Source organism: Patiria miniata, unplaced genomic scaffold, assembly GCF_015706575.1.
Source record: "Patiria miniata isolate m_02_andy unplaced genomic scaffold, ASM1570657v1 HiC_scaffold_8, whole genome shotgun sequence".
NCBI lineage: Eukaryota > Metazoa > Echinodermata > Asteroidea > Valvatida > Asterinidae > Patiria > Patiria miniata.
This window is the reverse complement of record NW_024037075.1, coordinates 5,926,915-5,939,248: the sequence shown is the minus strand read 5'-3', so window position 1 is coordinate 5,939,248 and position 12,334 is coordinate 5,926,915. Positions and strand designations below refer to the sequence as shown.

Below are 12,334 nucleotides of genomic sequence, written 5' to 3'. Positions count from 1 at the left end.
TCGCAAAAAATAAACCCGTGCCTGGGTCCGGTCGATGCCAAAATAACCCCGGCGCGAACTGGTTAACCCATTTAGTGTGAGGGTTGGCTTAAGATCACAACCAGTTTATCTTAATGGCACGACACTACTGTTTCATAACCTAGTCTACAATGTCTGACATCTGCATATAGACTACATGTATGAACTACACGTAAAGTCGTGTTGACAGTCGATCAACTGTGCAGTTTTAACGTGAAAGCTGAGCTATTAGTAAACAAACAAATAGATCCCTCTGCTAACAAAAGACAACCTTTACAGATAAGGCATGACAGAAGTAATGCCACTGGCACTATTGGGCCAAACTGATCTGCCACAATAATTTAAAAAAGAGAACAGACTCATTAGTCGAGCTGCAAGATACGGTATACTGTGATTATTTTAAAAAAATGGCAAACAAAGAAGATCCTGTTGGAGCCTTAGGCCTCCAGTGGCCACAGTAGTACTAGATTCTGACCTTCTTTCTTGAAGACCGGCCGGTCCGTGGACACCTTTTGGACGCTGATTGTCTTCTTGTGTTTACCCAGCTGGCAGTGTAAGGTTGGCGTTACTATCAGGCGCAGTTCCCGTTTCTTGGATCTGTTTGTGAATACAAAACCAAAGGGTATCAGCCTGAACACTTGCAGAATTTGAAGGGTAGTGGGCAATTAAAGGTAGAGTATTGTCGTTTGTGCATGTTAAGGTATGAAGCAACAAAAGTGCTAAAAATCTAAAGACGGGTGCTTATCAACTAACCTGATGGTCGTTTTAGCTCTGTGAATGCTGCATACTCCGAGAAAACAATATTCTAGGATCTCGATTTCAATTGAAAAGTTGGTGAGTCAGGTTTTGAATTGCGCCCGTAATCAGCGTTCGGGACACGTTCTCAGTCAGCTGATTGCAGCTACACGATGTCACGAACTGAACCGACGAATAATAATAGTAACCATGCACGCATGTCCGTTGTGTCAATGCTTGCGCGCACACATTCACAGATTCGCCAAATTACAAACCGACTACTAACAGAAGTTTCCAAAAATGAGTCACTTGACTCATCTTTGGAAATGACCTTCTTTTGTTGTTTTCTTCAAAATGACAGCATGCCAAACGAAATAATAAGGAATTAAGTGTCATTAATATCTTGAAACCAAATAAGCTTTTTACCAATAGTTTGGTCGGTTACTTTTTGGAGAGCTGCAAATGATCTGCACGTACATGTACTCTACATGTACCTTTAAGATATAGTCCATCATTTGTAATTTGTGCATTTTGTTCGTTTGAAGCAACAAAAGTGTTCAAAATCTCATGAAGGATACTGAACAACTAACCTGATGAAGTTTCAGCTCAGCTTCAGCTGTATATTCCGAGAAAAACAGCATTCTAGGATCTCAATTTCAAATCAAAAGTTGCTGAATCATGTTTTGAATTGGCCTGAATTCAGCATCCGAGACGCGTTCTCACTGAGCCGATTGTAGCTATATGCGATATCGCGCACTGATCCGACAAATTTTAGCAACTGCGCGCGCGTGTGTGTCGTGCCAATGCTTGCGCTTGCTTCGCCGAATAACAAAACGAACTACTAATTTAAATTTTCCTACGGTGCGTCTTAAGACACACCGTTGGAAAGGCCTTCTTTCGTTGATTACTTCAACATGACAGCTTGCAAGAAAGAATAATTTCACATGGAGTTTAGTCCCCTTACTATCTTTCAACCAAGTATGTTTTTCAACAATGATGACGCCAGTTACTTTTCGGATGGCTGCAAATGATGGACTATAGCTTTAAAGAACTCTTGGGTCGAACAAACTATAAATGGATACAGGTCATTCTATAAATTCAGGGTCCAAAGTGTGACAAATATTAAATAAATCAAAACAATCTAAAAATAAAACTTGCTGTTTACTTACACAATCCACTGTCTACACAGCACACCTATCAGCTCAGGCACCCTGTTCTCTCCTCTGGTGTTGGTCAGTCCCACCACGATGTCATTGTCTCCAGACAGGTGTAGGATGACCAGCTGGTCTGAGCCTGGCGTGATACTCATGCCCGTCACCTGCCAATAACATTTATTGATTAATAATTGGCCAGGGTAGCCCACGCAAATCTTTTTGACTGTTTCCAGTGGGGTCTTTTTGGTTAGTCTGGTAACTGGTTCCAAATCTGGTAACTGACAAAATCCTAGGACAGGTAGCTGTCAAAGTCAAAAATAGAACATGACGCAGCAAAGCTTATGTCTAGTGCGAATGTATACTTGAGGCACCTCTATATTGGACAGTTAATACGGATAATGGGTAACACACCAGACATTACATTTTTGTTTAATGTAAGCAACAAATTTATGAACTCAAAATTTTCAAAACTGATTTACACCCGGAAATACCCAAGCTGTGAACATACCCGAGTGCCAACGAAATGCAATCAGTAAACTGGGACTTTTTTTCTGGAAAGGGGCAGGATTCTGACTGTTTTTGGTCATGTTTAGGCCAAAAAATGGTATGCGCGCGCGTCGCCGTAGCCATGCACGTCGGCAAAATGAAAAAGTTTTTTTTTCAATGAAAGATGATGTCCCAAAACCGCCAAACTCACTGGTTTGACTGGAATCCTGCTGCTGCACAATTTTAACGTGTTTTTAGATGGGATTATGATCGAGAATAAGCTTTATGTGGCCTCTCTGGTCTCCCATAATATTTGCACTAAGTTTAGTCGGGCACCATTTGCAGTCATCAGCCGACATTTGAAGCAAAAAAAACAGGTAAAAAAAAAAAAAAGCCGTGTTGCCGCACCACTTTTTGGGCAAGCTCCATACCAGAAACCGGAGACTTTTTTTGTTTGGCCTTATGTTTAGCCGTGGCAGCTACCAGACCTAAGCGTTGTCAGAATAGTCAGCATCTTTTGGTCTGGTAACCAGACTAGTCGTCTGGTAAGATGAAGAAGGAGATTACAGTTTTAGTTGTGGGAGGAAAAAACCCAGAATGACGTTCCGGGGAAACCCATGGAATTAGGTAGCGACTGAAAACTCAATTCAAGTGTTGGCCCAGGTAGGATTCGAACCTGGGTAACAGTAATGAAAGGTGCGGACTGTACCATTCTGCCAACATGATTGATCACAGATTTGCATTTTTCAGTGGTGAGCAATTGATCCGGGGATCCGTGTTTTCCAGCTTTCGCCACAAAATCCCCTTGAAAAACATGATTAATTTCTATAAATACACACAGAAGTTCAAACTAATGATATGGATATCATATTTGGATCATGTTTATGTAACTCTATATATGCGTATTATAATCTCTCTGCCGTGTCTCCAGGGCTTTGACTGTGAACTGATACTTTGGAAATTGATATAAACATTGTACATGTACATGTGTACATGAAAAATAAATCGCACCATTCATCCACCATACAAAACAGGGAGAAAATCATATAATTACATGAACAGGACTTTACATCCCCGCATCTCAAAATATTTTCACAAAAACGAAAATTTCAGCAAAAGTAAAAATGTACCTGTGGCTGTACTCATAATAAACACATCAATGTGCCATTCCCATCATTTCTACTCTTACATGTACATGTGCTAACCACTCAGAGTCGAAGAAAATTCCTCAATTTTTGTGAAAAAAAAAATTGTACATGTTAACATGTACCTGTACACCTAAATATGCAATTTGCACTTGATAGAATACATTGCCTTACTCAAGGACACAACACATCATTTGGTTGATTCTGACCTATGACCCTTGAACTATCGGCAGAGTTGTAAGGAGTCACTGATTTTTGTGACTCGAGTCGAGTGGAGTTATTTTAAAGAAGTGACTCAAGTCGAATCGAGTCATATTAAAGAAGAAGTTAGGTCGAGTCATTAGGTCAAGAAGGTCGAGTCGAGTCAAATATTTAGCTTGAGTCAATTCGAGTCACGTATATTTGAACACTTTATAACAAATAAAGACAAGAGAGCAAATAATGTGTATCACTAACAGTTAACAAGAAGTAAAAATTCGGTCTCAAAGGCTATCTGGTTTGGCTTTGGGTTTAAAATTGTTATTGCTTATCGCTGACATCATCAGAACCAAAAAATTGCATTATTAAACATTGCGTTGTATACTATTTTTGATTATTTAACAGTGGGCATGTATCTATTCAATTTTTAAAGGACGGCATAAATTTAGCCGGTTTTCGAATCCAAGAGCTTTTAAGAAATCACCCAAAAGTCAATGATGAAACAACGCAATGGAAATTAAAATCCGGTTCCTGGATAGTATTTTGTGCGTTCCAGCTATAATTTCTTATTTTAACGATTATGTCTTTATACTAATGAAGATCCAAAAATCACCTCTGATATATGCGTGCCTATCCTCATGGGTTTGAAGTTCTTCTTGGGATCCAGCTTGTAGATAAACTTGTCCGTGACTAGCAGTGCTCGCTCGGCACACTTGCTGTGCTTGTTGATCTTTCAGGAAAAATAAAAAAGAACAGCAAATGCTCAGTGTTTAATAAGACAAACTCTCAGAAAATTCTTATACATGTTTGCTTTGTATTTTACACTATCCTCCAGCTGTACTGGGGCAGGTAGGCCATTGAGTAACCCAGAGGAATTTACAGAATTTATTCTTTGAAATGGTATTCAGCTTTCACAGAAGCTTGTAAAGTAACCCCTCCAAAAAAAAAGAAAAAAAAGAAAAAAACATTGACAACTAAATCATCATTTTAAAATTGAACATAGAAATTGACTTGAGCAGGGCTTGAACCTGCAACCTTCAGATTGCCATTCCAACGCTCTACCAACTGAGCTACATGTATCCAGCCCTATGTTAGTTGATGCGTTTTTTCAAGGGACGCTAGTCATAATCAGAAGCCATAAACCTGTATATGCCACGTAGCAGGGATTACACCCGAAGTCATGATGCTAGCAACATTAGCAATGCACCTTCCGGGGAAAGGGGGGGGGGGGTAATTGAATCTCCCCTCCCCCAGTTGCCCGACTCAGGTTTAAAGTTTCTAAAAGATGCCCAAGAAGGGTTGAGAAAGCATCTAGATTTCAACATTTTCAGGGGAGCACATCCCTACCCCCAGTAGAGACATTTGTGCTTCTTTGGTACGCCCCAATGCCTCTAGCTAATGCCCCCTTTCACCAAAACTGGAACTACATATTCCCCTTGGCGATCGACACATTTCAATACCTTTATGACTGAAGAGGAGAACAAGATGTCGTTAAAGTGATCTTTGTTCTTCAGGTGGCCGCACATTGCAACAAACGGGGCAGTCTGGTTGTTTTCCGAGATCTGTAAAAAGAAAAAAAAGAAGGAACACTCTCTCATTAAGACTCCACTCTCATTACGTAGGCATTTAAGAAACAATAATCCCTCATTAAAAAAAAAAGCAGAACAGGCCCACGCACCATTGACCTTCCCTCTGGGATCTACAGATGACAGTTTTCAGTACATTCAGAAACTTGATATTGAAAACTGTGAACTCATTACTTCATAATATTATTAGTAAGATAAAAGAAACCTTACTAAATATTTCCTTTGGATAACAACTAAACTTTGCTTCACTAGTGGACAAGCAGAGTGTTTCATTTAAAAACATACATGTAGTCAGCGCGTCCCAACATACCCACAACATTTTTTTTGCCAGGCTCTAGCGTCGCCGCGGAAACACGTACCGCCATTATTTTTATATCATTTTAAAGCTTGGAATCTGAACTTTATCTCTGGTAAGTATTGGTTTGATTTTCACAAGGGTTTTGAAATTATTCCTGTTCACATAATAGGCATGTCGAAAACAAACTCAACCGATTTCAAGAAAAATCATCACACACATTTTTCCAATGTGGAAATGGTTCATCATGTTAATGACATGACAATCTTGTTGCTTTTTACTTTCTGTGTTTCCTATTTTTTCGATCCACGTAGACTACACCTTAAAGAAAGTCACACTAGTGATTTTCATTTCAAGTTCAATGTGCTTTTGATATAAATCAACTGTTTTTGTTTCGTTATTTCAACAGCTTGTTAACATTAACTCAGCGCTAAATATTATTTGTGATAACATAAAACTGGTCCTTGAAAAGTTTGAAATGCCTTTACTTGAACACGAATAATTTTAAAACTCTTTTAAATATCAAACCAATTCTCGTCAGGATAAAGTTAAGATTCCAAGCTTTACCAATAAAAATAATACCAGTACGTGTTTCTGCGCCGACTCTAGAGTTCCGCTCTTGCGGGTATTTTGCGGGTAATTTGGGACGCGCTGTAGGCCCTTTTACAGGTGCATTGCGTTGCTCTGAATGGGGATTGTGTGCTGTCGAACAATGCACAGAGCAATATACATGCAGCTACACTCCACATTTCCGGTCTGACAGCTGTTAATGAAAGGGTCCATGTAAAACAGGGTTCCCAGCACTTTATGGAAACAATTCCCCGAGAAATTTCAAAACTTTAACGAGTTTGCTGGGATTTTGATTGTTATTGTCTGGAGAAGTGTGTAATATTCGCACTGCATAAACACTAAAAAGCCACCATAGCCAGTCAGTCAATGAACACAACATGGACACATGGCATAAGATGCATATGTCAAAATTGCGAAAACCTTGTCCATCTGGGTCACTGTTAAACTCTCTGAGTTTTCCCTGATTTTTCTTGTGTTGTTTCCATATTCCCTGAGTTTTCTTAACTGGAAAAACAAATGGAAACTCCTTTTTTCTTACAGGTTTTCCTTGATTTTCAGAGTGGCTTGGACCCTGCTAAGCTGTATTGATTAGTTGTTTTGTTATGCGGTTTTATTTTGATACGGTTTCATTTAGAAAAGTACTTAAATTCTAAACATTTGGAAAATCACAGCCAAAAGGTTAGATCACACATGTACCGTACTTCACACGAGCTTCAGTGCAAGGTGAATTCGTTAGCGTAATGGCGAATGTCACAGTGAAACTTCAATTGTTGAAATCACAAAATTTGCTTCGCTTACGCTTTGTGTATGAACTGGTCTTTACTCTGCATGTATGCATATATATTTTATGCACCGAGTGTCAGTTTGTTGTATCACTGTTGACATGATTTGGTGAAAAAATGTGTTTATGACCTGTTTTAGACTGGCATTCCAGAGTCACAGTGAACCAACTAACGGTACTACCGGTATTAGGAGCGACCCAGGCCAACCCTAAAAGGTTTAGTTTCAGACCGGCCAATTTTATGTATTCGTTTTCCAATGACTAAATGTTTAACTCTTTCAGTGCCAAAGTCGTACATGTACGAGGTATATTTGTTAGTTCGAACTGCCAACCTCGTACATGTACGAGGTAATGTTCGTACCTAAAATCGCCAAACCTCGTACATCTAACCTCGTATGAGGTAGAGTAAGCATGTTATCACAAGGGGGTGCTCTCGCTCTTTCTAATAATATCATTTTTATTCAGGTACAACCTGTATTTATTTGTTTCATTCGAGTTCTTGCAAGAGGGCGCAGCACTGACACTCGTATTTTCTGCAAAAAGTGCGGAATTTCCCTGTTTGCAGGACAGTGTTTCAGGGTGTAGCACTACATGTACGTACGTGACTACTACAAATTTAGTGAGTAAAACTTATTTACTTTTTTTTTTACAGAATTTTGAACAATTACAAAAAACGCTCGAAGTTGGGCACTTTAGGGTTAAACTTTTCAAATTTCGCGGGCACTGAAAGGGTTAAATAGCTCCAAATGACTGAAACAGTTGATCGTTTGTCACTCGTAACTGTTTCAAGCATTGAACATTTCATGTACTGAATTCAAATTCTTCAGAGTAATTAGGTTAATCTGAAACGGGTGTAACTGTCCTTACGGAAGCGAGGTAGTTGCCCTGCCATTTCCTCTTGTAGCCCCAGTCTTGGCATCGGCCGTTCAGTGCATCCATGGCAGCTATCTTCAACTTCATCTCTGGCCAGTCGGTCTTGGGCAGTCGGTTCAGCACTAGGCGACACATCCACCTGTCACAAAGAGCTTCATTAATACGGGCTCCGTACACAAGTACCGTTGTGAACGATCTAGTGATTTACTTTGGGCCGGAGACATGTGATGGTATAGAAATATTGACAGCTTCGAGTGGTGTAGTAAAACTAGCCTCCCGAGGTGATCCATGGACATTCTATTTTCCCGAGGCGAAGCCAAGGGAAAATAGAATGCTCCATGGATCACCGAGGGAGGCTAGTTTTACTACACCACGAGATAAACATTCAATATTTGTTTTATAACACTTCACCCACAGATTATGCTTGGATGTAATATATTAAATTATTTAAATCTGAACACAGTTGAAATAAACTTCAATTTCAATACAAAATTAGTGGGAAATGTATTTCTCTCTTCTCAACCACCTCTTCACGAAATGTTTGAACCCAACTCTGTGGCGCGCTCTCTTGGGAACAATACGCACAACGCTCACCGCGCACACCAGCATGCATTTGCCCACAAATACCGCGCCATGGTATAGTACTTTGGTTGCTACGGGTATAGTACTTTTGGCCGTGCACTGAAAGATAGCAAAAATAGAAAGTACCATGTGACTCGCTCTCGGCCAATCAAGACACAGAATCTGTGGGTGAGGTTTTATAAACTCGACTACACATGTACAACAAGTTCTCAAGGCTGTGAATGGTCTGTACATGTATTAATGAAAAGGAACTGCACGTACAGTGAAATCTCGTTAAGTCAAATCTCAAGGGAATGCATAAAAATTTCGGGAGTTCGACATGTTCATGTGTGATTGGTCACGGTTCGCTTGGATCGTTGTCAGTTGCACCGCAGTGCATAGGCTGCTTCAACGATACTACGGACGCTAGCCGCATTGTTGCTTTTCTATACCCATGTTTGGGTTTACATGTATTGACTGGGTCGTGGGAGATTTCTTAACTAACAGAAGGAATCCAGTTTCTTCTGTGGCCTTATTATATGCAAGCTTAAGTCCACACCTGGGAATTTTGAGTTCGACATAACCAAGTTTCCAGTCTGAAATTTTGAGTGAGCGTGGGCATGTTTATACATGATTTGCTATTCTTTTGATGGGAATAAGTTCTAACTTCGATTTAACAGGGTTTTCGAGTTAACTGGTTTTAACTTATTGAGATTTCACTGTACTACTTGTATGCATACTTGAATTCAGTCTGCCAATCATTATTGCATGGACAATTACTTCCGTTACCTGTACGTAATTTGATTCAAAATTGCATTTTGAAACTGTAAGTGTCAAATTTGTATAATGAAACTGTTAGATTCAAATGTGTATAATGAAACTGTTAGTGTCAAATAAATCAAAATACACCTGAGGTTACAGGAACAAGGTAAGAAAATATCTTTCCTTGTATTTTCCTGTTAGGCCAACAAAAAAAATTACTCGGTCTCTGGTCAGCGTGCGCGTCGATTTTAATCATGCGTGTCAACCTTTTTTTCCCTTCAAATTAACACGGAAGCTACAACAGCACCCTCTATTGCCGCACCTCCTCAAATTTTTGTACCAAGGAGCACCAAGGAATGGGGAAATTGCACCAAGGCAAATGATAAAGGGCACCAAGGCAGATTATGGAGGACACAAATGTATAATGAGGACACAAAAAAGCAAAATAGTACCCACCTTGTCTGTACAATTCAAGCTTGAAAAAAAAAAGCCACCAAAAAATCCCAAAAACCCCTGCGTCGCCGCATCAATTCCTGAACTTCGGTCTGACCAGAGACCGACTATTTTTTTTTGTTGGCCTTATATACATGTAAACAAGTACTTAAACATGTTAAAGGTAATATACAACATTTGCAAACATCAAAGAACAATACTGCTAAGTTATTACAATACTTGACTGTGAGTGAATAAGTTTAAAGCATCCTGTGAACTCATGGCACCTGGTGTGCTGTCCTTTTCAAGGAAAGTGAAATTTTTGTATCGATTTCCAATGATGGTCAGCCGACCATCGTTGAGGGAAAAAAGGGACTTTTTTTCAAATACTGCCCCCAATTTACTTAGTCCAGATTTTGTTTACAATCGGTTACACATTCGTGAATGGTGCGAACCAGCTAGTCTGGTTCCCGGACCTAACAATTCCCTGATGCTATAAATTGCTCCGTTTCGTCTGAAGTACATGTAGGGTCTGGGAACCAGACTACAAGAACGACATTTTTTTCTTGGATTTTCCAGCTTCTATAAAACACAAATATTAAACAGGTCAGTGTAACAATGTTTTCTACAAAATACTAACCCCCAAATCCATCCATTTCTGAAAATTACAGCAAAAGCAAATGTTGTATATTTACCTTTCACTTTACATGTACGTAATTTGAGTCAAAATTGCAATTTGAAATTGTAAGTGTCAAATTTATAAATGAAAATTGTAAAATGAAACCGCAAGTGTCAAATAAATTAAGGCAAGTATGCGGTAACAGTTACAGGAACAAGGAAAGAAATAATTTTTCCCTATATTTTCCTGTTATGCACAATATACAAGTTATGTACATGTACACCAATATCATTAGTACAAGTACTTAAACTTACATGTTCGTAATTTGATTGAAAATTGCAATCTGAAACCGTAAGTGTCAACTATATCAATGAGAATTGTATAACAAAACCGCAAGTGTCAAATAAATTATCGTAAGCCTATGGTTACAGTTACAGAACAAGGAGAGAAAATATCTTTCCTTGAATTTCCCTGTTATGCACGATACACAAAATGATGTAAAGCAATGGAACAAGTATCTGGCAGGCACCTCAGGTGAATGACAATTAGTCATTTGGTTGGAATTGAATACATACTGTCTGTGACATTTCTGCAACAGCCGGTTGAATTTCTTCAGCACCTTAGGGGGCTCGGGCCACTCCAGGCTCTTCCCGTAGTCGCTGAGACTCCGGACGTCTCGGAATGTGTCCTGCAGCTTGTACAGGTAGCGGTGAATTTTGAAGCGTCGGTAGGACGCCATGATGCGGTAGATGGCCCGCATCTTGTGGGCGCGCTGTCGTGCCAGCGTACCCCTCCAAATCTGCACAGATGAACGGGTGAAAAATGTGGAATCTCGTTGTCTCATTTCCTACACATCGTTGCAATGCGACTGGCATTGTAAAAAGTTAATACTGGTATGTTTAAAAAGGACTTTTTGAAGTAAACATTTTGAAAACAGAATGAAAACTGCCCAGTGCAGCAAACTTCATCAGGTCAAAAATCTCATCAAGGCCAAACTGCCTAAGAGTCTGTGGTCTCCGAATGCAGCTGGATACAACGGTCGCATTGTTCAATGGGATTAGCTCTCATAGTTTCAGAATTGGCCATTTATGCACAGTTGGTGTTGATGGCTCAATGCAGCAAGGTCCAACAGAGTTTTTTCAATTTTTCTGCATTTTTCTCCACTACGGCATACGCCCAGATCCGTCTCATTTTGCTAGAACGCACCACATATTCAATATCCACAGAATTTCATGCATCTATGGAATTTGACAAGAACATTTGAAACCCACAAATTTAAAAAAAAATTCGTTTGAGGGATTTGAATGCATTCCTGATGAGAAATGCATTCAACAAAGCCATGCCAGCAGTCAAAATCAATCAGAGTGACTGATTTTAACAGCTGAGTTCTCCCTGCCTACATGTACATAAAGCAGAATTGACTGGCTGCGACTGTTTATGTACATTGTAACTTGATACAGCTATGCTTTGACTGTAAGAGATTGATTAAAGGGAAAATACAACATTTGCAAACATAAAAAAAATAAAACTACTCAATTATTTTGAAATACCTTGCTGGACTCAGTCTTAGTGAATGACAGTCTAAAGCATCCTGTAAAATCATGGCACCTGGTGTACTGTCATTTTCAAGAAAAGTGGTATTTTCATATCAATTTCCAACGCTGGTCGGCCGACCAGCGTTGGGAAAAAAACCTGGCTTTTTTCAAATACTGGCCCCAATTGACCATATTCAGTTAGTCCGCATTTGTTTGCAATTGATTACACACCTATGAACGAGTACAAGCCAGCTAGACTGGTTTCCTGAAGCTTACAATTCCCCAACGTCTGTAAATTGCTCCGTTTCATCTTAAATGGAATCAGGGAACCAGACTACATGAAACTAATTGTTTTTCTTGGTTTTATAGCATCTACGAACCTGAAATGTCCAAAACGTCAGTGTAAGAATATTTGCTATATAGTACCAACCCCCCAAATCCATCCATTTCTGAAAATTACAGCAAAAGCAAATGATGTATATTCCCTTTAAAGCCAGCTGTACCTACCAGTTACTTGCTTTTGTCTGTTGATGGAATTTGACTAGTCACAGTGCCTACGATAAGTACGATCCGACTGTTGGTGA

General features: G+C 39.5%; 1 protein-coding gene across 1 annotated transcript in view; it reads right to left on the bottom strand.

Moving 5' to 3' along the window:
* Positions 1-421: 421 nt before the first annotated feature.
* Positions 422-12,334, bottom strand: part of LOC119719378 (unconventional myosin-Id-like) — a 48,203-nt gene continuing 36,290 nt past the window's right edge. The window contains exons 15-20 of the mRNA XM_038188806.1: positions 10,791-11,014; positions 7,836-7,980; positions 5,197-5,298; positions 4,350-4,466; positions 1,923-2,071; positions 422-615 (exon numbers count right to left, since the gene is read on the bottom strand). Coding sequence (XP_038044734.1) covers positions 456-615; positions 1,923-2,071; positions 4,350-4,466; positions 5,197-5,298; positions 7,836-7,980; positions 10,791-11,014 — 897 coding nt within the window. The 3' untranslated portion in view covers positions 422-455. The remainder of the gene's footprint in view (positions 616-1,922; positions 2,072-4,349; positions 4,467-5,196; positions 5,299-7,835; positions 7,981-10,790; positions 11,015-12,334) is intronic.